This window comes from Ammospiza caudacuta, chromosome 12 (assembly GCF_027887145.1).
Source record: "Ammospiza caudacuta isolate bAmmCau1 chromosome 12, bAmmCau1.pri, whole genome shotgun sequence".
NCBI lineage: Eukaryota > Metazoa > Chordata > Aves > Passeriformes > Passerellidae > Ammospiza > Ammospiza caudacuta.
This window is the reverse complement of record NC_080604.1, coordinates 7,581,767-7,608,696: the sequence shown is the minus strand read 5'-3', so window position 1 is coordinate 7,608,696 and position 26,930 is coordinate 7,581,767. Positions and strand designations below refer to the sequence as shown.

At 47.6% G+C, this 26,930-nt stretch overlaps 1 protein-coding gene across 1 annotated transcript; it reads right to left on the bottom strand.

Moving 5' to 3' along the window:
- Positions 1–803: 803 nt before the first annotated feature.
- NT5DC2 (5'-nucleotidase domain containing 2) lies at positions 804–26,861 on the bottom strand. The gene is made up of 14 exons (XM_058812892.1): positions 26,557–26,861; positions 19,428–19,612; positions 18,633–18,707; positions 16,802–16,857; positions 15,008–15,101; positions 11,317–11,445; positions 8,203–8,263; positions 7,855–7,957; positions 7,276–7,377; positions 5,973–6,054; positions 2,878–2,964; positions 2,329–2,469; positions 2,033–2,097; positions 804–1,610 (listed from the first exon to the last, which is right to left on the bottom strand). The coding sequence occupies exons 1-14, from the start codon at positions 26,798–26,800 to the stop codon at positions 1,349–1,351; spliced, it is 1,686 nt and encodes a 561-aa protein (XP_058668875.1). The 5' UTR covers positions 26,801–26,861; the 3' UTR covers positions 804–1,348.
- Positions 26,862–26,930: the final 69 nt, after the last annotated feature.

Genomic DNA, 26,930 nt, shown 5'->3' with positions numbered 1-26,930 from the left:
CCTCCCTGTCACCTCAACACTGACTCACTGACTGCCCCTGAGCAAGCTGGCACTGTCAGCCTTGTTGCCATCTGCAAATGGTGCAGCAGTGAGGGGAGGAGAAGGAGGACCAAGGCAGTCAGTATTGCCATCCCTTCATCCTGTGGCCATCACTTCCCACACCAACCAGCTTTCTGATGGCATGAGCTCCTGGCTCCTAGGGCCAACCAGTATCACAGTGGCACAAACTCCCAACACCTCCTTTGCACCCCACCTGCCCTCTGCCCCTCCCCAACACCCTGCATGGCCCTGGGAAATCTGAAGCCTGAACAGGACCAGCAAGGCCCTGAGCCAGTGCAGAGCCCACTTTGTGCACCTCCCATCCTAAACCAGATCTCACCTTCCTGGGCCTCCTGCCTGTCACCTTTGTCCACTCCTATAGACTCTGGCATCACTATTAGCATCTCTCTGCTCTTCCTCCTGCTGGGAGGCACCACTGAGGGCTTTGTGTGGCCATGTTCCCCACAGCACTTCACACTTGTCCCCTCCCCAGACATCCTCACCAGGCCCTCCTTAGGCCACATCTCAGTGAACACAGATGAAGGTCACCACCTCTGCTGCCAGCCCTGCACCTTCCCTGCAGGGCTGAACACATCCCTCTGCAGCTCACAGCAGACCACACCACATCAACTGCCACAGTATTGATGTCACATGGCACCAAACCCCAAAATACCAACAGTGCACAGCCTTAAGCTTTCTCAAAAAGCAGCCATGTCCCCAGACAGTAACTCTGAGACCCTGTGACCTACTCCCACACCCAAGGCTTGCACATCCTGCCCAGTAACCCAGCAGAGTCTCCAGCAGCACAGACCAGTCTGGTGGGGAACTGGACAGGTAGTGCTGCTGCTGCTTTGTCATGTGATGCTCTCACTGATGGGCTTGAGTGGTTGCCCAGCTGGCAGTCCTGACCCTCCCTGTCCATCTGCAGAGTCACTCATGCTGCAGTCCCAGGCTATGGGGGGAGCTGTAGACCTGACACACCTTGTCACACCTCCCATGGGTTGTTGTCACCAAGCACTGGAGATGTGGAGCTCCGTGCCTGAGCCACGTGTCTGGGCACAGAGCGGGGGGGGCAGTGTCCCACCACCAGCATTGGCCCTTCCATCTCACCTACTCCTCGAGAGGACTCCCTGCACAAGCACCCATCCTCTGTGCAGCCTGCAGTGCACTTCAGGGAAAGGGATGGAGCCAGTGAAGGGAGGAATAAACACACCATCTACACACACACGCAAGTGTCAAACGCCCTTTAGTGGTAGACAGAGGTGCTGCCGGCCCCGGCCGCGCTGCTGCCGCCTGCAGTACCTGCCCTTCACCGGATGTGCACCATCTCCTCCAGGAAGGGCGTTTTCATGCAGCCCGTGCACAGCTGATCCATCCAGAGCGGCGCCTCGTGCTGCAGAGGGGTGCGCCGGGGGTAGAAGGTGAAATTCACGTCGTAGTTGAGCAGGCAGCTGATGGAAGCCATGTAGATATCAGAGAAGCGCACCAGCCGGCGGGAGAAGTACGTGGGGTTGTGGAAGGTGCGGAAGATGCTTCCAAACTGGGGGTTGAACAGGTTCTTCGTCAGAGACCTGAGAACAAAGAGATGGTGCTCTGTAGCTAAAACTGTGGTCACAGATTCTTCCCACTCCCTTAGCCCGGGGCCACTCCATTCCCTGGGCATCAGGGGATCACCCCAAGTACTGTGGTGCAGGCCAGTCCCTGTGCAGTGAGACTGATGAATATTCAGTGCTCCACTGTTATGGGCAGTGTCAGGAGCTGTGGGAGCTGCAGTAGCAGACAGCCACCAGCCCCTCCCAGCACTCCCCTTTCCCACCCTGCCTTCAAACCAGTCCAACCTCCCAGCCTGCAGCACTGCCCTGCTGCATGGCCCTCACCCAGAGGCAAGTGACACCAGGCAGGACCAGAGTCCAGCAGCTGCAGCAGCATTGTCCCCAAAGCAGGGCCTGGGAGCCCCCAAGAGACCTCACAAGTGAGGGGGGGAAATGCTCACCTGATCTCCTGCCGTTCCTTCATCCACTCCAGCAATACTTGCTTAGACTCTGCGTCCTGATACATCTGCAAAGACAGCAGTAGAAAGCATCACATCCATCAGTCCTGCAGGCCACACCTCAGCTCCCTGCAATTTCCACTGTAACTCACAAACCCAGAGCCCACTGCACCAGGAGGAGGATGAGATGTTTTTAGGAACCAGGCAAGATGGTACATCCCTTCATCCCCATGCTAAACCCAAAATTCAGGCTCAGAAGGCAGCACATAACCTGTCCTGCTCAGCCAGGAGCTGTCTACCTGCATTCTCTCCAGCAGCCCTGTGAGAGCCTGCTGCCAGGTCAGGGAGTGCATGTACTGCTCCGTGTTTATGATCCGGATCTCCGTCTCCAGCTCAGGAACGATGGCTCCCGTCCTCCAGCCATGACGCAGCATGAGGTCCTGGAGGTCAGGGTGAAAAAACAACCAAGAATTCAACATAAAGATTGAAAGCCAAACACAACCCTGGTTCCTAGAAGAGTGGGTTTGTTCCCATTTCTCATTCTCAGGGGACAGCCATCCATGGCCCGTGCCAATAACAACCATCTCCTGGTCACTAGGATCAGTTGCATGAAGCACCTAAAAAGGTGGGATCCTTACAAACTGCTCTCAAATTCACACTTTACCCACAGAAGGTACTTCAGGAGCCTTTTCTCCAGTGCTTGCCTCTGTCTGACAGCCTGTGTGTCCTGTTGTGGGGGACACCCAGCACAGCCCTGAGCATTCAGAGCAGGCCCTGCCTTATCTCCAGCCCCAGCAGCCATGTGGGACTGCTCCCAGCCCACTGGAGGGCAGAGACATTGCACTCACCGCAAGGTCACTGTACAGATGGTCCCCAAAGTAGAGCACTTTGGATCCACGCCAGCCTGTCAGCCTCAGGAAATCAAAGAGGTTGCCCTGCAAGTGACAGGAGCACAGTGTGAAATGTGGGTACAGGACACCTCACCCCAGGCAGGTGTGAGCACTCTCATGGGATGTCAACCCCATGTGCTGCCCCACCATCTACACCCAGAGCTTTCTGTCCTTCCCCACCTCACTTCACTTTCTTCCTATGTGAAAATTCCCTGTACATCCCTCAGATTTTTCTCTAGCCTTAAAAAAAGGCAAAAATTCTTCCAAAGTTCTGTGGTCTAGGGCACAGCAAGTCAAGAAGAAAACATGGTGTAAAAAGGCAACAAAAGGAGGCAGTTTAGAGGCCAAGAAATGCCTAAATTAGAAAAGCCTGAGGTTGGGCAGAAAGAACACCTGGTTTAGAAGTTGTTGGTCTCAGGTGATAATGATTTCACCTCACAGGGTGCACCAGAGGGAAGGTGAGCACTGCCAGGCAAGGCTTCTGGAGTCAGGAGCTGTTCTACATCCCTGACCACCATCTCAACCCCAAAGATTAACAACACCCACATGTCCACAGGAACTGTTTAACCAAGCCAAAGAGCCAGGCAGCCTGCACAGATTCACAGCTGAGTAAAACAAACCAAACCCCAAAGCACCAGCTAAAGCACAGCAGCAAGCAGCTTTCAAGGCTTTCCAAACATCCACACATGCACAGAAGGCACTTCAGGGACTACCCTTCCATCTCCACACAAGTTTTGCACATGAGTCACGAGAACAAAAGCCACTAGGAAAGGAAATGGGCCCATCAATGCCAGCAGACCAGCACATGCAGTCAGTGTAAGCCTATGAGGCACTCAGCAGCAATCCCTCTGGCCAGTCTCCAGTGGCAGGAAGGAGCCAGCACCCCCAGCCACCAGCACCAGCCTGGCCAGAAAGCCCCCAAACACAAGGCAGCCCCCAGCAGCCACTGGCAGCTTGCTGAATGCACAGCTAAGGCTGCCCAGGACCAGGGTGCTGGGCCTTCTGTTCCTGCAGCATCCCTGGAGCTGAGCAGACTTCCCTTAACAGCACAAAACAGCCTCTGCACTTCTCAGATACAACATTGCTGCTGCTCACATGAGGCCTGCTCAAAAGGCACTGTCAGAGAAGGAGATGGAGCACAGCCTTGCAAGGAGCAGAGTCCTCTTGCTGTGCTCCAGTCACCTCAAACAGCAATGGCAGGAAACTTGTGCTTGGAGCTCCATGGAGCCACACCTGTTCTGAGATTTCCAGGTCCTGCCCTCATTTCCCCCAATATCACAGATCTGGAGAGGGAAAGGAGTACAAACTTGGCACATACAGAAAACACCACATCTGTTGGAACAGAGGGCCTAGAGGGCATCACTTCAACTTCCCAGTCCCTAGGGCAAAACACCAATCCCTGAGGTCCCATTCATGAGATACCCACAAGAAAAAAACTACCATCCAGCCCTGCTTCAGGGGACAGCAACAGCTCAGAGGCCTCTGGCAACATCCCCAGCACAGCAAGGGCCATGGCCAGTGACACTTGCCAGAAAGAAACATATTGTGACACTCCAAGGAACAAAAATGCTGGAGACAGGGTGGGCTACAACCAGGATGCACCCAAAGAGCCACAGTTAGGCAACAACCTTAATGCGGTCAGATAAACATGACAGTGGGGAAGAACTGGACAGGAGCCCAAAATCCTACCCAGCCCACCTTCCTCCCTCGTATTTTCCCTTCCTCAGTGCACCATTCACTTGGGTGAGCAACCTGTGGCCACAAGACATAGGTGGGTCAAGGGCAGGATTTAGTGCAGCAATGAACTCCATGGGTGAGGTGTGCCCTTTCTCCTGAAGGAGCTGCTAACCCTCTGGGAATGAGCTCTGCCTGCATGTTCCCAGCTCTGAGCTCTTGGCAGAGGATGGGACACCAGCCCAGCCCTTTGGCAGACCCACCAGACAGAGGTTTCCCAACAGCACTACTCAAGGACATGACCTACTCTGCTACAACGGGTCAGGTCCCAGCTAATTGACTGAAATCTCACTAACAGCTCCTTCCCGTGGGATTGGACAGCTCAAATAACCAAGAACAAACCGTCCTAAAGCCAGAGGCAGCTTGTCTCAGGGGACAGGCCAGCTGCAAGGACAACACTCAGGGCAGCAAGCTCACCAGAGCTGCAGCTCATCCTTGGACATGCTACTCCTTCCAGAAGGGGAGAGTCAGGAGCCAGGCTTTGTACTCTCTTTGATGCTCTGTACCCTACAGGATCACCCTTGTTTCTTTATTCCTTATTTCTTTATTCTACACAAGTCCACCTTTTCCAACCTTATGGAGAACAGTTTGGAGTGAGGTGTGGAAGATCTTTGCATGCACATCAGATTTCAGAGAGCTGTGACTTTTTAGCCTCAACTACCAGACCTGGGAGCCCCTCCAGGACAAGAGTTTCAGGACCAGAATCAGAAGAGCTGAGGGAAGAGTGCACAGTTGGCCGTGCTGGACAATGTCAGAGCAGAGCTCCCAGGGTGAAGGGGGCAGGGGACATTCACTGGCCCCTCCCACACATCCAGGGGATATTTCCCTTCCACCCCACCTCGCACAAACAGGGCAGCAGCAGGGACAACCCAGCCTGGCAGAGGTAACTCAGCACAGCTTCCCCTGGGCAGAAAAGCAAGTACCCCACACCTTAAGTTACCTGGCCCTGCTCTGCCTTTCCCACTTGTCTCTGTCCTTCCATGCCTAGTGCCAAACCCATGCTGAAAGCATTCTGGGGCACAGTGTCCTATCAGGCAGGGAGAGCTCCTGGGGACAGGCCACCTCCCACTGCCCACAGCCAGCACAGCCCAGAGTGTGTCATCTTACAAACACCCTCTACCTCCACAGATGCTCTTTTCAAGGACTTCTGTGTTCTACCTTTCAAACACCAACCACGAACAAGTGTCCTACAGCAGAACCCATCATTTCCCCTCACCCTGACCAAGCAGATTCTCCTGTTTTTCCAGTGGTTTCCAAAACTGCAGGTGTGCTCTATGTCTCCACCATTTCAGACTCCTGCTTGCCCCCATTCACTTTACCTCTTTGTAGATCTTTCCCTTCTCCAGCTGGTTTATTTTGTCCCACTGTAGTGAGCCTTTATCATCCAGTTTTCTAAAAGGTCTGGGGAAAAAACAGGGGGAGATGTCAACTTCTTTTGATTTTTGGTGATTGTTACCCAGCAACCAGAACATTTGAATCACAAAACTTGTTTACCTATGTAACAACTTAAAATAAAAGCTCTATATGAGTTCTAAGTGACCTTCTGGGCTTTCTGCACTATTTTCTCAGGGGAAGAGAAAGTATGAAAGGGAAATACCTTTCCAAAATGCTTCACTGACTGTAACCATTTCATGTCAAAATCCCTAACAATTCTTCTTGTTTTCACATACAGAGAGGAAGAAAATAACCATAATAACTCCTTCTGAAACGCCAAGGCCAAGAAGGCTTTGCCATGAAACGCTTTGTGTGCTCTTCCAGCCTGGCTATGCCCCAGCCCAACAGAGACCATGGAATGTCCTAATAGGATAAAGCAAGTCTGCAGAGAGAATGGAAAGCAATCCCCATGCTGAGTTCACCAGGTGAACTGAGCTGTCTCTTGTTTTTCCTGAGGGCTTGCCATGACATTCTCCACTCCATGAGTGCATCTAAGACACCAGGCAGCTGTAGGTTTTATTTCCAAGAGGGCCAGATCATCATAGCTCCAAGCTGTGCTAGTAAAGCATGTCACCTGCAGCCCATGAAAAAACCTTTACCAGGCCAGCAGAGCTTATAAAGCCATTCCATAGGTTTGCTCCAGCATATGCCAACAGTCTGGGTAGTGGGGGAGGAAAACACATACAAAGGAAAGAACAGACCAATTCTCAACTAAGCAGACACAAGTACCCAAAGCAAAGAAGCCAAAGAGCAAAGTAAGGACAGCAGCCTTTCTATTGGCAGCTCCTAACTGACCACAAAACTCAGCTGCCACATAAAAAGGCTTCCAGGACTGCCAGTTCCCAAACATGTATCCAATACAAACAAGATCCCAAAAAACCTCAAAAAACAAACCACACAGATACTTGCTGTGGGGAAGAGGAAAAGGAAAGATTTTGTCATACTCTCAGGACAAGAAATGGCCATCTCTCAGGCCAATTTTAGAAGCACGTTTTCTGCTTGGCTCTACACATTCTCTCCCCTTACTCCCAGACTGGTCAATCCTTGCCTCCTCAGAGAGTATCTGAGAGAAGGCTGAATGCTTCTGGAGGCAGACTGTGCTTAGCAGGCAGTGCTTCCTGGCAGGCCAGAGGAGCAGCTCCCTGCAGGGAGGGCCCAGGCCCAGGCAGGGCTGCCCTGCACACGTACTTGCGGCGGTCGGTGAAGAAGTTGGGCTTGTCCGCCTGCACAATGACCATGTCGAATAAATCCCGCCAGTTCTTGCCAACCATGTGCTTCATTCCTTTGTCCCTAGGGGCAAAGGAGCAGAAAAGTTAACAGATCCAGTATTCTTTTTTCACCCAACACTGCATCTTTACAACAGTTTGCCCTAAATTAACTCTTATTTCAGTAACAGGGAAGAAAACAGATTTGTGAAGCCCCCAAAGCTGTCTCATTGGATGAAGTATTGATGCTGTGCTTTGTTTCAAGCTGTCACACACTTTCTTCTGCACCACTGGAAGCCCAGGGAAGTCTGTGATACATCAAACACTGCTAGAGGCAGTGTCAGCTCTCCAATGTTGTGGCCAGCCACAGCTTTGTAACTTCTCCAAAAAGTGAGATCAATGCTGTGGGTGCAACACTCACCACAAACAGTTCCCAGAGAGCTCCATGACTACTGCTACAAAACCCTGTCCCATACAAATTCCAGGTGCTCAGAAGAGGGAGTGCCCTGTACAGCTCTTGCTGTGCCATGGTGACCCACTGATGAGCAGTAATGGTACTCACACAAAGCTAAAGGGACTGTTTGTGATGAGGAACAGCTTCTTCTTGTGGTTCACCAGGCGGTTTAGCACAGCATAGATTTCATCCCCGTGCAGGATATACTGCTCTGTACCAGAATGAAACATACAGCATCCATCAGAACACTCTGGCATAAGTCATGACCACATTTCTATAAACCAAACCAAACCTAGCCCCTATACCACTAAAGATGCAAAAGTTCAGAGTTAGATCCACCCCAGGCAGGCAGGCAATAAACCACCATGGTGACAAAGTGGCCTTCCTCATCCCCATCACTTCTACCTAAAGAGGAAGTGACAAGTGAATCTGGCACCAGAGCTCTATTTAACTCACCCATATCTTTTTCAATCCATTTGTACATCACTCCTTTCACATGAACATCTCTAATTGCATCCTAAAGAAAAGAGCAGGGGGGAAAATGTTTCAGTTTTACAACATGGCATTCCTGTTTCCCAGCATACAAACCTACTGCCACCACTGAGGACCAAGGCAGTAATGACACATCCCCTCCTTGCTGAATGAACAAAAGCTCCATCACTGCAAAGCAGCAGAGCCTGCCCAGCAAGGCTCACCAAGATGCCTGAAGAAGAACAGGGTGGCTGGCTCAGCTGATGCAGTGTAAGAGGGAAAACCTCAAAACTTATCTGTGGAAGCACAAGTTCCTTCCTGCTCTTGGAAACGAGCACATGTTACCCCACTGGTTCCAAGGCAATAAGGACTGTGCCACTCCAAAACCATTTACTGTCCCAACACTGTACTGTCTCACACACCAGGTGGCTTTTGTTCCCCCTGTGCCTGTGGAAGCTCTGCCAGGTGTGACCCAAAGGACAGGAGTGAGGACAGGAGTGTGAACAGCAGCAGAGGAGAGCACCTGTGATCCCCAGTGCTCCCCACAAACCAAAGAGGGCCACAGCTCAGAACCCTGGGTGACCAGTGTGCACAGGCAGAGCAGAAGCTCCCATAGCAGGGTGGCACAATACACAGCTGGGAGGGAGGCAAGTTAAAACAGATGTTGTCAAGGGCATCCAAATATTCTCTATTTTCCAGGCCAGAAGCCAAGATACAGCACAGTTTTAGACACACCCAACTGAGATTCTGCACAAGTCTCCATCCAGCAAGATATGCCAGACCCACAAAACCATTTCCAGAGCAGCAACACAGTTTGCAGTGCTTGCACATGCAAATGCTTGTTTGAACAGCACTGTTTTCATCCCTGACAATTCACACAGGTAAACAAATTGCTGCCTTTCCCCAGGACCCTTAAATTCCTATGACACTGTGACACTGTGTGTGCCCCTTCAGTAGCTGCCCTTTCAGACTTCACCACTGATATCACTACAGTAACATTGCCACACAGTCAACTGCTCTCATGGCAGTGCTGGGGAAACCTCCTCATGACCCCAGAAAATTTCCTTCAGAGCTGGAGAGAACCACAATTTACAACTTAAAAGGGGATGATGAAGGTGGAGGCATAACCACTTAAAAATGGAGTTTTAAGAGCTTCTTTCCATCGTGTGGATTTGAAGGGCAAAAACGCAGAGGTCACATCTCATTGCCTTATTGGAAGGAATCTGAAAAGAGGGCAGGAGCTCTGACAAGAAAACAGCTTTCTCTTAACTCAAAAGCAAGCAGATCTTGCTTGTCACTTAAAAGCAAGCAGATCTTTGGACTTGTGCCAAAACCTTTGCAGAGAAAAAACATTTCAGTGTGCTCTTTCCCTAAATTCCTGCCCTCCAAAAAAGAAAATAAGAAAAAAAAAGGGAAAACTATAATGTTTCTGTAGGTAAAATCTTGGAGCCTTGGTAGGCATCAAAAAAATGCCTCCAAGGGGAAGCAGGGTAAACTGCACATTCTTACTCTCAAATATGAAGTGACCAAACTGGTGTGACAGGACTGCTTTAATTACATGTCACCTTCAGCCTTTGCCATAGCCCAGGATCTGCCCTTTTGACTCGGTGCAGTGCCTGTAGCACTCAGCCTGCTCCCAAACACACATCAGCAGTACCACCAGGAGTTACAGCAGGGTGTCAGGCTAAGCCAGTGCTGTCCTCACAGCTGGGCTATGCAAGTCCTCTACAGGCACAGAAGGATCTCTGTGCTCATGTTCACAAAACATTTCTTTGCACTTGAACCTGGGTAGTGCAAAGGGATAAGTTTTGAAAAAATGTTTGTTTATCCTCATTGTACAGGAAAAAAGCAAGAACTCTTCTGGTGAGAGCATGTGATGGTCCCTACTTTCAATATAGATCTCAGGCATTGCCACAGATTTTCTGCCTCAGCTCTCTTCTTTGCCTACTTTAGTTGTTCCTCAGAGAGGACCACATTCTCCTCCAAAAGGACAAAGCCAAGATTAGCACTGAGCAGTCTGAGGGCTGGACCACACCAGCTGCCCTGCATTGGACATGAATCAGCTGTGGCAACCATCCCCCTGCTCTCAAGATTTCAATTAGGAACACATCCATTTGATCTCAATAGAAGATACTTTGAACTCAAAAGAAGATACTCTTCACAAAAGGCCTCAGGAGTCAGCTATATGCCTTCTTCACATTTTCCCCACCCCAAGAGAAAAAACAACACCCTTGAAACATGTTAAGGTCTTGTGGGAAATGGGCAGGCAGGTTCCTATCTAGCACCAACAGAAGGCCAGGACACACAGCTGACAGGTGGATCCTTATCACAAGGCAGCAGCACAGACTTGAAACCCCATTTCCCCTTGGAGCCCCATTTCCCTCCCAGAACTGAACAGCCAGTGGGTGAGCCTAACAGCCCCACAAGGTACCAATCAAAAACCCTTCTCCATGGAAAAGGGAGTGCAATAAGGAAAATGTGTTGTCTGTCAGCATAAATCACCCAGAGCAGCAATCTCAAGCACTTACATCTTGTCTACAGCATGAACTGAAAAGTCAAACAGCCCCAACAATGCTGATAATCCCACACAGCCCTTTCAAGTGCCACTTAACACCTTGAAGTAAATGACACATGAAAGCTGGAGTCACCACTGGATCAGACTATGCAGCTGCAAGGGGTACAGGATCCTCAGAGCAAGCCAGGACAGGTGTTTTACAGCAATCACTGTATAAAGTAAACTGTTTGATACACAGCTTTTCTATTTGACAAATGAAATATTAAGGAAAACAAATTAAAAGTCTGCAGAACCAGAAAACATTTACACAAGCTTTGTGATATATTTCCCATGGAAGGACCTTCAGCCTAAGCAGCTTAGGCACTCCCACACAGGATACACCAGAAACACCAGCTCTGTAGTACAGACAGAGCCCAAACATGTTCTGAAAACACAGCTTTGAATATTCCCTGGTAAGGCTTTGATCTAAAGGGACAACAGAGCTGTCATATCAGGCTGGTCACTGCAAACCCTTGGGTTTGCAGTGCTGCAGAGTTCACAACTCTGATGGGTGTGAGCTGTGGGGCAGTTGGCATTTCACTTACAGATATGTCTTTGTAGAGATGCACCTGGTCAAACTCAATGCCATGGGTGATAAAGTAATCAATGACTGAAGAGAGCAGTGTCATTTCAGGGAGAGAAAAAATGTCCATAAACTGCTTAAGTGATGGACCCTGGAAAGCAAAAAAATGAAAAGGAGGCATTAGGCCAAAAATACTGGAAAAAAATAAAGCCAACAAACAAACTCATATCACCCAGCATCATCTGAAATATATTCCAGACTAATAACAAGAAAAACCCTGGTGTGGTAAATCCCAGTCACTCAGCAAGCAGCCCTCTCTTCTCAACCAAAACACCAACCTTGAAGAGAGAGAGAGAGGTGTCTCCTTCACATAAATGTTTACACAAACCCAGCATCATTAATACCACATGGTGAAGATGGGAGAAGCAGGGAGTTGGTCCCAGATATTTTAATTCAACCTCTGCTTCCCACCTGGACTCTTGGCATTAATAGAGGTGCCAACAGACAATGCTCTGCTACAGCAGCAGACAAGGGCCTTGCTGAAGATGCCACATTGCTCATCCCAACCAGGCTACACAGGGCACCAAGCTGCTCAAACCAGGTTCCAGTGAGATTTCACAAGGCAGTGTAAGAATCACTCCAACAAGCCATTGGCCAATGCCTGTGTGTCACTAGAGAAAGCCCAGAGGAAAAAGAACTGCAGCCCAGCAGCAGTCAAGTGGAAATGGACAATTACATCCTCACCAAGGAATAACTGCCCTTGCATTAGGCAGAGCTGCACTCTCACACACATTTGCTATTTTTATTGCCTATCAATCACAAATCTATCAGCAGGCCAAGAGCCAACTTTGGCCCCAGAGAGGCTTTCCAGTAAAATAAACTTTATTTATTCTGCAGATACCACCTGTGCAGAGGACTGCAGTGAGTCTCCCTTGCAAGATGAAGCTGGGATCAATTTTTTCATTTTCCATTGATGAAGTTCCAGACCAGAATGGGTCAATTACTAAGGTCCTGTATATGGGAAGTAACTTGGGAAGCACACAGACTCCCCATGAACTGGTCACCAGCAGTGCCCTGGCAATCCAGCTCCATCATGTCTGTGCATGGGCTTTGAGCAATCCAGGACTGAGAGCCATGAAGTTGGAACACTGTAGGATAGTACTGACCCACTTCAGAAGGTTTATTAGAGCTGTGTGAAACACAGACATGAAAGCAGCACCCAGAAAGCCACAGAAGGCAGATGATGGAAGCTGACAGGGCCCCTGCTGTCTAATGACAAATGTGGCCCTGTCATGGCAGAATGTGTAACAAGAGAACATCTCCCATTTAGTCTGGCTGGCTAAGGGTGGCAGGAGACCAGCCTTGTCTAAAGGCAACACCTGGGGCAATACAAATTGGGGTCAAAAGGGCAAAGGAATAACAAACAGCATTTTGCTTGAGGTGTATTACCAAAAAATGCTGCCATCAAAAGCCATGTTGGTGTGCTGAGGGTTATAAATTTCCATCCACCCAGCACAGGACAATTTCACCTACAGCAGAAGACAACACAAAGGGCCACCTACCACACATGGTGGTGCTGCTTAGGATACTCACTGACTCCTTCCAACACTTCTGTCCATTCTGATGTCTGCTTGCTAAGGGAATATTTCTCCCATAGCAACACCAAAATTTTATGTAAACAACCTTCATCTTTTTTTCTGTTCAGAGATTATGGGAAAGAAGCAAGAGGGACAAAGCCAGGCAGTTCCTACTGAAATAACTAGGTATGGGATTTAGCAGACCAATGACCTGTCCTACCTGTCAATACCTGAAGTACAGAGCAGACAGGTAAATGTTCAGTGTTAACAGCAAAGATTTACCTTGTCAACTCTGATTTAATTTCTGTGCCTTGTTTCATTTTTCTTGGCAAGTCCAACCTCTCCCAAGTCCCTTTAATGGCCTTGACTTCCTTAGGCAGACATAGTGACAGGAGTTGTGACAAAAATTGGACTGTGCTTTCAGAGTGTTACATGTGCTTTTTCTACAACTCCCTTGACACCTGCACCTTCCTTACAGGCCATCACATGTAAAGCCACAGCAGCTGCAGTGCTGAACCTTGGGAAAGATCTGTGCCCAACTACTGCAGGTGTTGGGATGCTGGCAGCTGTCACACACTCCTGCTAACAGAGATCCAGGAAAACACTTAAGGGATTTATTGAAGTATTTAAGTAAATACTTAAGTATTTACACACTTCAGCCATATCAGTGCCACTTCTCTTGTTGCCTGTTAGCAACTCTCCTGTTGCTCATACAGCAGCATCAGCATGGCAGACTGAGGAGAACAAATCAAAGAGCCCTGCTAAAGGCTCACTCCTCACCATTCACTGCACCTGCTCACACCAGCAGTCATCATAACCCTTCTTTCATCTTTCTCACTAATGTGGGAAAATATGCCCCACTGAGTGGCACAGGCTGAGCAGACATTGCTGAATGTAAATGCTATTAATTGTCAATACTTTTGTTCTCTTTGAGATCCACCTATTAGCTCATGGAGTCTATTACATTAATAGGAGAGGAGATTCACCTCTTCACAAAGACTAAGCTGATATCTCTACTTCTTTAGACAAATTTTTCAATACCAGCTACAGGAAAGAAGAAAGCACCTGGTACATACAAGCACATAAAGGCTCACCTCAGCATAATCACGTGGTCCTACAGAAAGCCACAACTTGCAGCAGGTTTCATGTTTACAATAATATAAAAAGAAAGATGAAATCAGCTCAAGTCTGGCAGGAGTGAGGAGAGTTGCACAGGAGGAGGCCAGTCAATGGCAGTTTACAGACAGATCAAATTCTAAACAAAAATGTCCTATTTCAAAGCTGGAAACGTCATTGAGCTATAAACAGAGTATATACTTATCCAGAAAGCAACCACTCAGATTAATTGTTCCCAAGAGAGAAAGAGAAAAATCAAGCAGTGACCTTGCTGGAGACTTCACAGAGCAGACTCACAGGGGTATTACAGAGGAAGTGTGCCCTTCTCCTTCCAGCTTCCCCTAAGGCACCAGAACTGAGGCAAGAAACAAAGCAGCTCTGGGAGAAGGGATGTGAAAGGTCCTGCTTGGCCACTGTGCCACATGAGACACAAGGAAGAAAAACCTCTCCTAACTTCCTCTAGTTCAGGCAACCAGAGGATTTTTACAGCCCCTACAGACAGAATGTCAGTATTTTACTATCCCTACACTCATGGACTACAACTCTATAAATAATATCCCCTGAGCAGTTCTGAAGGAGTGTGGAGGGAGATCCTTAACATGAAGGGCAAAACACCCTACCCAAAACCAAAGACAGAAAGGCACTGCAAGCACCCTGCAGGCACTCCTGCTACCCCCCAGAGACCTCCTCCCCAACAGCTCACTGCTAACACAGCACTGCAGGCTGCAGGGGTAGCTTGGGAGCCTGATTTGGCCAAGGAACAAGCAGGGAACATCTCCCTATCAGTCTTCAAAGCCATTTAGCTCTAGGCCAATAGCCCTGGTATTTAAAAATGCTTTGCAGATGTCTTTCAGATGCTAAACTGCTAAATAACCTCTGGGGCATATTCCCACTAGAACAAAAACACATACTGCAGCTCACTGGGGACCAGCCTTTCCAAGGGAGGCTGCAGTCATTTACATGTGCATACAATTCCCTCTGTGTTCCAGCTGTCCAAAGAGCTGGGGGGGGTTACAATACCTTGCCATAGAAGTCACTCATCTGGTACAGGGGGATGTGCTGGGTACCACCGTAGAGTTCAATCACCTCTTCATCAGGCACCGGTTTGAGCCCCCTAGACACAAAACAAAGCAGTTTGTCAATAATCACTGTCTGTGCAGTGCTACAAACAGCAGAGAAAATCAGGACAGGGCAAACAGGCTCTTTCCTAAAACTCAAAAATTCCTCCTGCTCAAAGGAGACAGGCAGAGAGCCCAACGGCTCTAAAGATCCACATAAAATCTTTCCCAAGACATTCCTCAGATACCTCTTTTGCTCCTACAAGTTAATTGAGGGGCTTTATCCACATTCCAGCAGAGTCCAGCCAGAGGCTTCTCTCTGTCTGCTGTCAATTTGCTGACAGGACTGCCCCACCAAATCAGCCCTGACTCGGGCAGCACTGGGTAACTAACTTGGTTTGGAGATGTTGCTTCCATGAGATACATCACCTTTAATGAAAGGTGTAGGAAAAGGCTTCCTGAAAACAGGGTTTCCTTCTTATTCAGTTTTCCTGAACAGAACCAGATCTTGACTAAGACCATTCAACAGAGAAGGCTGTTTTCTCAAAAACACCCAAACCAGGAGTATGGCTGATCTGTGTAGTTCATAACATCAGGTTATCTGACTGCTGCAGGTTTTGCCTCTTGCACAATTTTGATGACTCTTTGCTCAAGCAGTCAGCAACTTTCCCTTTCTCCTTTTCTACTCAGTTATGACACAGCATCTAAGAAGTTAAATGTTGCCTCAGTTGTGCACAAAAGCAAAGGAAAGTTTAGAAGGACACTCAAAAAAAGACAGTTACCAAAGGACACTAGGGAAAAGAAAAATTAAAATGTCTTTTCACTAAAAATCTCTTTATGAAGATGAAGTAAAATATGGAGCAGTACAAACCCCTGGTCCCCTCACCCCCCAAGCTGGCACTCAAAGAAGCCAATTGTCTCTGGTTATGAAACTCCCTTCTTAATATTCTTAGAGTGTTTACTGTAACTAAAGCTTAACAGCAAAAGGGCAGAGATCAAGGAAAAAAAGACATTGGCTTTCATGCTCAGGAAATACAACATAGGATTTACAGGAGATTTGCTATTGATATTTATAAATTACTACTTCTTACACACCAATTCCACTCCTCTTTGGAGCAAGGTATTTTCTCAGTCTCCAGTCTCACAACTTGTAGGAGAAAAATTTGCTCTGCACTGTATCAGCCACTTATCCCAAAGCATACCCAGCTCTTTTTGGAGAACTAAAGGAAAAACAGGACAATCTGGGACTTAAAGTGAGCCCAGATTCTGATGCATTATTAATTTATTGGCACGTCTATGTTGCTTTAAGATGTAATTTGCACATCCAGATCACTCTCCAAGGCCCAGCAGAGCACTGTTGGGACAAACTCCTGCCTGAAAAAGGCCCATGTGTGAGCCACATTTAGAAGAGCCCTTCCCTTTTGGCTCTGTGTGCTCTGAGGTGTTAACCCAGCCATGCTGTAGCTGCAGCTGAAACACCAGGCAGTGTATGTGACCAGATGTGCTGTTAACCATTACAAAAAGCTCCAGGTCTTCCCCCCCACACCTGGCTTGAAATGATTGAGAAAAAATAACTCCTTGCAATTATATGCCAGGTAAGCATTTGAAGCAAGAGCAAACAGGATGAGCCAGACAAGACTGTGTGCTCTGCTCAGGAAAGAAGCAAAGCAACCTATGCCATGAACATACAGTGAGATGTAGAAATCCACTTTTGCATACATAAGCATTTAGAAAGTGATTTTCAGAACTGACAGACCTATATGCAGTCCCCAGCTGGACATAATGGAAAGCATCGATCTTCATGAGGAGACTCTGTGACAAGGGATAAATATTTACTGTTAGAACTCAGTTATTGTTAAAATTTACACTGAAACCTTATTCAGTTTAAAGTTCCACACAAATGACATTCAGAAAATAAAGTTCAGTATGAGCATACCACTTCTATACACTTTAGACAGCACTTATTCTCCAGCTACTTTTAGACACACTTATTCATACTGTGTCTTTTTATTGGTCTCTCTGGCAAAAGACCATCCTTCTATGAGCCAAAGTCTGTTATACCCCAATTTGTAGACAGGGATGCAGTTGAAAAACAGGGACAACAATATTTCTGTGACTCAAGACAGTCTATTCTTATCTCTCCTCAAGAAAACACATATTCCAAAGGAGCGTTGTGTGCACAGATCTGTTTCCCCCCACCTTTATCTTAAGCAGAACTAAGTGGGCAAGTTTTATTTCAGAGCACAGCAGCACTCAGTCATTTTCCTCACACAAGAGCTCCAGCTCTCCCCTCCCCAGCAGACATTGAAGGAAAGATGTCCAGGAGCTCACCAGGCTGGTAACAGAGACTCCCCTAATCATGAGCCATCCTTCTCCATCCATCACTCTGAAGCTGTAACACAAATCCTTGGGATGGAAGCAGCCTCACACTAAACCCACATCACTCCACAGCTCCCACTGGAACGTGGCATTGAACTTCTTCCATCAGGATACAATATCAGTGTATCTTGTTACACTGTGGGCAAACCTCCCAGTAATCTGTGAGGAGTGCAGGCAAATATGCTGAAAGTTGTAGACAGGCATAGCCCAGATTTCTGTGTTTTTTGCAAACTCTGATCCTGAGAAAAGAGAGTTCTCTACTTTCCACTCACTCAAAGGGTGCTTTGCTTGGCCAGGCCACTTGCCCATGTTTCTCAGATACAGCAGCCAAAGATTCAAACAGAGAAAGAACCTTCAGTTTCCCACAGATCTACTTCTTGCTTTGTAAGGCCAGAGACATGAGGGCTCTGCTGCCATGCTGTCTCCACAGTTAGGACAAAAGACAGAAAATCTCTAGAGTTTTTTCCTTCATTCTCCTTTTTCCCTCCTGCAGGAGGACAGCACACACACTCCAGCCTGCACTGCCTGCTTCTCTGAACTCACTCAAACTCAACATACAATAAAGCTACTCCAGTGAAACAACTTTCTGTGCTGAGCTCCCACCTGACTGCCTGGCTGCAGCAGCCAGCATGGCATCACTGGGCATCAGGGAACAGAGCCAAAGCACTGAAAAGGGTTAAAGCTAATGCCTGCACTCTGCTGCCTGTGTTCTTAAGAAGTATGCATCTCAAGTAGCTTGGATCTTATTCCAAGCATTCCTATTATTCGGGGTGGGGGGTGGGGAAGGCTTCCCAAAGCATTCTCCTGGCAAGTCATTTCTATTATTAGAGTAAGACATTATGCCTCTGCTCCTGGCAAATACTTGTAGATGCAGGACTGAGTTTTGTTGTTTCAATTTCCTGAAAGACAGAAATGATCACATAAACAAGCGCAGTTTTCTATTAATTAGCCTGTGGAATTAATTGACTTTTAAATTTGCAAGGCTGTTTAGCAGAGGCCTTTGCTAGAATGTCCCATTCTGCTGGAGGTCAGGCTGGCACAATAGACATCTTTCTTTGGGGAAGAACCCAAGCAGTGAAGAGCCCAGCCAGCCAGACTCGCTGGTCATTTGATGACAGATGTTATTGCAAGCAGTGACATAAAGTATCTCCACTGAAAACATAACAGAGGAAAACAAAGGCCAGGAGAGTGAACTTTGTACAGCTTACCTTTTGTACATCATAGTGAAGTCCCCGTATGGCAAACCCTGGAATGTAGTCATACTTCCCAAGCCCTTCTGGATACTGGGAACACAAACAGCCACATCATTAGAGCATAAGCACTGGATAATCAACACAATCATTTCACCTGTTGAGCTCCTTTAGTCCTGTCTAATTTTGGCCCTTCAGCAAAGAAAGTGGATGAATGGAGCAAGACAAAGGGATCAGGATACCCCAAACTAGTTTTTCTCATGTAAAGGACAGTAGTGAAAAAGCATCAGATTCACTGAGGCAGTGAGGACACTTCTTGTAATCTTTGCACATATTTTTAAAGATTGGCACTGCAGAGCCCCTCTAAACAGAAAGGCAGGATGAGAAAAAATGCATAAGCAGTCACCCATTGCAAACAGAGTGTCTGTTCTGGGACATGCTCTAGGGCATCATCCCATCGACCAGCACATTCCAAGTCCTGCACAGCTTCAGAGTTGGCCCATGATTTATGTTCAGCCACCATGTGCACCTCCTACCAGCAATCCTGTAGGCATTATTTCCATAGCTGAGTACAGCTGACCTGGGCTTTTTTACACTAAGGCTCCCACTCCACTTTATAAAACCTCAGGAATGTACATCATGTTAAATAATCTCAAAGGAAATTAATTCTGCAATCAAAGATTGTGAAATATTAAGTTTATCTCAATAAATCAAGTAATTGACATGTGTGTATAATGCCTGCACAAGCATGTCTGGGGTATTGCAAAGACAGCAGCAAGCTTCATTGAGTGGAAACTCTTAGCACCTCATTACCTTGAATTGTTCTATTAGGATGTCTCTGGCAGTGTTGAAAATCATGGAGTGCAGTAAATTAGAATACTGTGCTAATGTGTAATCGTAGTCGAAGCCATAGATCTCCACATCTCCCAGGCTGATCTCATTGTTAGCGTAGATGGCGGCGGGGTTGAGCAGATTGCAGACTCCTGGTGGAAGGAGATCTAAACAAAGGAAAGGGGAGGAGTTAGAGAAACTGAGAGCATCACTGAAGTTTAGACTTTTTGTTCTGGACCTGACAGCAGCTGGAAATGCCACACAGCAGCAGCAAAGAGCACAGAGCTGCTGGGGAAGGCTGCTGCCGTTTGTTCACTCACTCAAATAACGTCCCCGTGAAAAAATACTGTGAAACCTCTGGCTGCACCTGGAGATAAAGCTCTGTAACCATCTGCACAGCCAGACCGACCTTTTGTGTCAGGAAGCTGCAAAACAATGCCCCCTGCTCTCTGGCCTACATGAAGCAAAGCAGACCCGAGGTTTTGAAGTGTCAAATTTCTATCTCAGAGCAGCTGCAGTTTCTGCAGGCTTCAATGAGAAAGGCAGCTGTGATAAATCACCAGAAAAACACACACCCCTCACAAGCAAACAGGCTCTTGGAAAAGTCTAGGTTACTCCAAATCTGAAATTTTGAGGTTTGTCTTCTGGCATTTTTTGCTTCTCACAGAGGCAACCAGACTTCACAGAGAAATCCTGTGAGTAGCATTAGGACTTTTTAAATTTTTGTATTAATTGGCAGGAAAAACCAAAGTACAAACAGCTACATGTAAAAAATACCCCACAGTAAGTTATGCTCCTGGAGCATGCAATTCTGATAGCAGCAAGTGATCTGCTTTCCTCTGATAAACAGCTGTGGGCACAGCTCAGCCCTCACATGAGGTTTGTCACTGCAAAGCAGGGTTACTGCTCAAGGTGCTTGGGAATAACAATTTGCTCCCCAGAGCACTGAGAAATGGGGTTCAGTGACCAATCAGCTAAACTACCTGGATAGAAATCCCTTCCCAGAGGCAGTGCAGAGAGGAGAGCTTCCACTCCACTGCAATGGGAGAGGCAGGAACAGATCTTCCCGCAGGCTCCCCGCTCCACGAGGACTGGCCCCAGCAAGAAAGGGCAATAAAAACAATTCTTTGTGGTAGGTTGCCTGGTCACAGCCACACTGGGGGACAGAGGGGAAGGAGATATTTCCTCCCTCCTCAAAGATGGGTCATTTTCTCTTTGAATAATAAAAGAGCAGGCGTTTTCCAGATCCTACTCAGCATCAGTGGGTAGGATTTTTTCTTTTCCTACCTTAACTTTTGGCATTTAGCAAGGACCCCTGTCCTCGTTCTTTACTGCTTCCTTGCTATAAAACCAAGTTCCATCTGTGTCTAGGACAAAAAATACGTTATTAGAAAGAGATATCAGCCCTTCCCAATAAAGATTTTGTCTGGAATTATAACAGAATTTAGGCAAAAGGTTGAAGTTCTTTTGTGAGCTGTAATTCAGAGAGGTAACCAAAGAAATAGATTCAAATATTTCTAAATGTTTCTTTCTCAGGGGAAAAAAAAAAAAAAATCACTGTTACAAAACATACCCTTCCTTCTCTCCTAACTGCCTTCCATTTGGCCTTCAAATACCATTCACCAGATCATGTGGCAAGGAATCACTAGAAAATAAAGCAGTGTATTAAGGCAGGAGGGCTGACTTACTGGCTACACACCAGGAACAAAAGCTCTCTGTCAGTGCTCAGCTGGTGGCAACATTCCTGGAAGAGGCTTAGGAGAGAGGATGCAATCCAAGTACTTTCCAGAGATTTTAAAAGATGGGAAATGTAAATAGGATTCAGATTATCACAGCTTTCCTACTTTCATCATAAATGCTCTTTGCACCATAAATAAACAGAGCTCCACTTCCTGTCCTCACCCCCAGTCAACTTGTGGCAAGACCTTTTTCTAAGCTTACACTGGGATTTGCTGGGTGTTATTTTTCTCCCTCACAAGAAAAATGATGACACAACCTTAATCATATCTCAGGGGAAATGTGCAGGGCTTTCCTCTTCTATTAAAGCACTTTTTTCTTTCTATGACAAATGCACCCAACTTGCTGCTACAGTGTCCCTACAGAGAGGTCAAGATCTTCCAACATTCCCCTTTTGCTAATATATTGAGGACAACACATATTGATAGGCTGAGAGCATCACAAAATACCACTGCCTGAACCCTACCTCTCCATTCACAGAAGTAAAGAGAATCTTCTAGATTCAACCACACATGCCAGCCACAACTTTTGCAAAAATATCAGGAAAAACTAAGGGAGCAGTGGGATTTTGTAACAAGGAGAGAGCAGTCTAAGCTTTACCAAGCAAGTCCTATCTGTGATAAGCAGTTACTGTGCCACAGCACAACTTATGAAGTACATTTAGACCCAGTGAGTGAAGCAATGCTCCTCCCTGCCAGCCTCAAAGGTACAGAGCCTCTCTGCTGTCCTCTGACAGCCCAGATCATTTTTCCCCACTCATATTTTGTCATTCACTTACACAGCATATTCTCTCTTACCTCCTAAGGGCTGAAAAAGGATGCACACAGCAGCCCAAGTGATTTACACCCACTGCTCACACACAACATTCCCTATGTTCACTTCCCCAAGCACCACACATCTTTTTGTTGTTTCCTATTCCACATCACTCACAACTTGCAGCTTGCTCTGTCCACCCCATCATCCTACATCTTGAATTGACAGTAATTTCAAAGTCACTGCTCCTCTGAGGAGGAGGAAATCTCTGTGGTTCAGTCTAGAGATTCATGATGCATGTTTGTGTCAGTGTAAATGTCCTTTTGCAGCACCCTCCTCAACAGAGCTGCAGGTCTCCATCTCCTCAAACTCGTGCAGTCTCCGTGCAGGTTCCAACTACAGCAGGGAAAAGACACAACCTGGGAGCACACACAAAATCAGTTTCAATACCAGAGCCCAAACACGCCTCAGGGTTACTGAGCCAGGCTTCAAGAAGCTTGCTTTAATTGTGTTTGTTTGGGGGTTTGGTTTGCTTTTTTGTGGTGTTTTGTTTGTTTGTATGTTTTTCAAAGATATCCTCCTGGGTGGTTACCAATCCTCAGTGCTAATCAGGTCCTGGGCTGCAGGCTCGGGCGCTGCTGCTCTGCACGTAATCTGCCAGGGATCTTTGTCTCAGATTTCCTGGCAATTGTCAAATCAAAACAAACAGACACCCACCAGAAGCTCATGAAGATGCCATTTTTCAAGAATGATAGCTTTTGCTCTTCTCCTTTGCCAGGACACCATAAAATTGCTGGATAGATATAATAAATTAAACAAGACAACCACACAAAACAAAATGAAGACCAGTTTTGGTTATTAAAAAAGAATAATAATGCCAGCTACTCCTTCTGTCTGGGTCCTGACTAGAAAGGCAGACAATATCAGTTAGTCACTGCCTACTCAGCACTTCACCCAGGAAGTCTGCTCTGAGGGAGAGGCAGAGTGAGCACATGGGAGGACGGTGTGGAAAAAGTTGCTCTTGCACTGGATGCAGCCTGGAATCTGCCTGCTTGCACAATCGGCTCCTGTCTGCAGCTCCGACTGATTTTAGGGAAGTGCTGCACGTCCAGGCACATGATGAAATTCAGCAGCAGACCACAAGAAAGCGTGTTTGATCTCTCACACCTGGGTGTAAATGCACAATAAACACACAACATCTTCATTTTCCCTCTGTGAGAACCTGGGCAGCTGCTGAAATCAGAGTGTCTCTTCCCAGGCAATAGCGCACATTGTTAGAAAGCAATAACCCTCAATCCCCAACAGGAGAGCAGAGATGGACACAAAAGCAGGTAATTAACTGTGAGCAGACACTACAGACACCATCTGGCCCCTTCTGATGTGAAAAACGCTCTGGGCAGGAGGTGCCAAGCACGTCTCCCGCTTTTCTGTGCTCCCGGGGTGCCAAGAGCATCCTGCAGGAAATACACAAACGAGGCAACTCACCCGCGTCTCACACCCTTTGTACTCCCACAAGTTCAACCCAGCAGACATCTGCACTAATTTCTTCATAAGACAAGCAGGGAAAAGAAGGGTACAGAGAAGCAGATGGCCATCATCCTCCACATTCTTCATGAATCAAAAAGTTTCCCTTGTTCACACTAAGTTGCTTTCTAAAGACAAACTGCCAGTTTCCTCCCTTCCAAGTACCCCTTTATCCTTTTGAAGGGTTGTTTTGTGCCATTTCCTGCAAAGCACTCCCACCAGCCAAAGCAGATATGGTAGGAAGAGAAAAATATTATCTAAAGACCATTTAATTTCAGAGGAACCATGTTAAAAGACCTTGGATTTATGCTACTGTGCCTAAATATTTTGGGATTTCCGGCCAATGAAATCTACATTAACTAAAAGCAATATTAAAAATATAATTTCATTCTAAAATTACACTTTTAAAATACAAAGGCACTACAGAAATGCTACAAGAGTTCTTCACAAGAAAAATGGGTTATATCCAAGAAAGCAAAACTGAGAAGTTTACATAACTGGTCACTCTTCCAGTTCTGGCTGTTCTCACATTTAGCCATTCTCAAACTTGTCATGCAAGAAGTTTGCAGATATTGTAAAGTTGCCCAGGAAAGCTGAGTTAGTGTAGCCACTGTTTACAGATTTGGAACGCCTAGGAAAAAACAGACACTTGCTTATAGCCAAAGCATCACTGGCTTGGCTGTCCCGATGTTTCCTAGAGCACAGGACTTCAAAGCTGATTTCGAGAGCTTATCAGCCTTCCTTGACATTTATCAGATCAGAAAACAGCAAGTCTTGCTCAACTCCATCCCTCTGACTAATATGAATGTACCTTTCCTTTTGGCAGGAGAAAAAGAAAAAAGCACAGTAACTGCCTTAAATTTTTATCCTCAAGTTTTTACAGGTAATGAAATTTGGTCATAAGAGTCAGTGTTGCAATAGGCAATAGGGGGATAATGGAGAGAATGGTTTCTCTTAAGTCAATGCTGAGAGGAAGTTTCACCTCAGAGGCACTCTCTGTGCAGCTTCGTTGTGCTGTCATTTGTGTCACCCCACTCCAGCCTGGCAGAGCAGAAATGTCTTTATAGAGTTGAGAGCTCCTTGTGCCTCTCCTCTGGCCCCAAACCTGCACCACCATTGCACAGAAACTCGTCCTGCACATCCTGCCCCGTTCAGCTCAGTCAGCATTTGTGGTGCAGAAATGCAGCAGGGCTCCATGGAGCTGGAGCTAAGCAAGGGCTGGGCTGAAAACACACCATGAACTCTCCTGGCAGAGACTCGCTCCAAACCAGTGACAGTCACTGACAGCACAGGACAGGGACTGCACAAAGGTGGCATTTCAGAGGGGGAAGGGGAAGGAGGCACCACAGGAGCCTGCCCAAACTCAGTGCTGGGCAAGCACTCACCTCACACCAGAGTTAGAAACCAGGCCCAAAGGAACAGACTGCTGCCACATTCTGCACAACTGCTCAGTCATCAAAGCAACAATTAAAACTTGGACCAACTCTGTCTCTTCCTGGCAAGATCTGAATAACAGCACAGTCTTGAAATTTTAGTTTGGGGGGATACTCTTTGAACAAATGAAGGCCTTATTCACCATATCTGATGGCTTCCTGAAGGTTTGTGAAGAGTCTGCTCTGTGACACTTGGGCTACTTCACCTGACTTCATTTGGCATTTACTCCTGGTGATTACTGCTCCACCTCAATTAAAAACTGCTTCTCTTGCATCACACCAGAGTTATGTGAACACAAACTTGACAATCTCACATAGCAAACCAAGCATTCTGCCAAGAGACCGTGCCACAGCCTATTAGCACACATCTGCATTTATGGCTTCAGTCCCATTATGGAAAACACAATAATGCCTTTGAGGATAGCAAGGTCCAAACAGCAATACAAGCACTGCAAATTGGAATTTCTTTTAAGCAGTGGGGCTAAAACCACAACTCAGTCTTGGAGGGTATCACCAAAGCCCCAGTCCTCTGTCAGCATCCTGCACTGCCTTCAACAGCGCTGGGAAAGGAGCTCTCATCCTGGAATGCAGCAGCCTGAGCACCCAATGGATCAGCAGCCAATTCCCTTGGGTTTGTGCATCATGAAGGACTCGAGATTTGATGTCAAATGCAGTGGACTGGAAGATGGGGGAGGAGGGAATGACAGACCTTGTCGATCTTAGAACAGGGAGAAAGTTCTTCCAGATGCCTAGGGCTGACTGCTGTCCTTATCCAAGCCCTTAAGTAAACAAAAGCTAACAGAGAGTTCTGTAAGAGCAGGCACAAACTCACTTCCTAGCTCTGCACAATGCTTACCTTCAGCATTTCAAGAATCAAGAAACCAACAGGAAAAAGTTCCTTGCCCTCATGTCATTAAAGCTATTTTTAGGAGAGTTTAATACAGTGGAGGTCTGCTGCTGCCAAAAAGACCACAATCCTGTTTTACACACAGACAGACTTGGCGAGCAGTCTGAGTTTTCTCCTGACTTGGCAAGATTTCAAAGTACCCGACAGAGCCAGGTAACTTTTTGGTCAGAGAAGCAAAATCGCACTCCTGAGCAGAAGGTGTGACACATGTGGAACCCAAACTGAGCTCACGACCAGGACCCATCCCAGGAGCTGCAGCATCAGCACTCTTCAGGCTCACTCCTGTGCCACTGGTGACTCAGACTCGTCACCCTTCACTCAGCATCACCATCCATTTGTCCGAATCTAACGCGATTCCGTGTGCCAGCCAAGGCAAACTGCAGAAAAAGGCAACAAGCCCTTCATTCAGACCATTTGCCACGACAATGCCGACAATGGCCAGTTATGAAAAGTCCCATGTACCCTGCATGTCCTGCAATGCTGAGTCCAGACGGGGATCTGCACAGAAGGAAGCCCAGGATGGGGAGAGGAAGATCGAGACCAGATTTCAATGAAATAAAACCATCCCAGAGAGCCGCGGGCCACGGAAGATGTGGATGGGGATGGCCGGGGAGAAAGGCTCCTAACCCGGCATCTGCACAGCACGGGCACATCCCAGGGCTGCGGGGCGGGCAGAGGCACCGAGATGCGAAGAGGAGAAAGGAGAGGGGAAAAAAGAAGGGAAAGGCCGGCCCGGCAGGACGTGGCAGCCCCTTACCGTACACCAGCTTCTTCATCTCGTGGTACCTGGCCCACAGGTAGGTCTTGGTGTCGGCTCCCTCGGCCGAGACGGGCTGGCCGCCGACTCTGCCGGGGGCCGCCGGGTGCTGCTCCCGGGGCTGCCCGTGCCCTCCGTCCCCGGTGGCTTTGTGCCGGCAGCTCTGGCAGGACACAGCCACGGCGAGGAGCCGGGGGGCCGCGCCGCCTCCCCTCCGCAGCACCGCCGAGCCCAGCGCCGCCATGGCCCCGCCGGACACCGCACACCGCCGGGACTGCTCCGCTGCTCTCCCGGCCCGCGGCGGCACCGGCGGGCGGACAATCCCCGGGGCTCGGGGCCCGCTCCGCCCACAGGGGCCGGGCCGGGCTCGGGGG

Coding starts and splice junctions, on each gene's coding strand:
- NT5DC2 (XM_058812892.1), bottom strand. CDS start 26,800: ATGGCGGCGCTGGGCTCGGCGGTGCTGCGGAGGGGAGGCGGCGCGGCC. Junction 11,446..15,007: donor TGAGTGACTTCTATGGCAAG/GTATTGTAACCC, acceptor TTTGCTTTCCAG/GGTCCATCACTTAAGCAGTT. Junction 6,055..7,275: donor TTCTTCACCGACCGCCGCAA/GTACGTGTGCAG, acceptor TTTTTTCCCCAG/ACCTTTTAGAAAACTGGATG.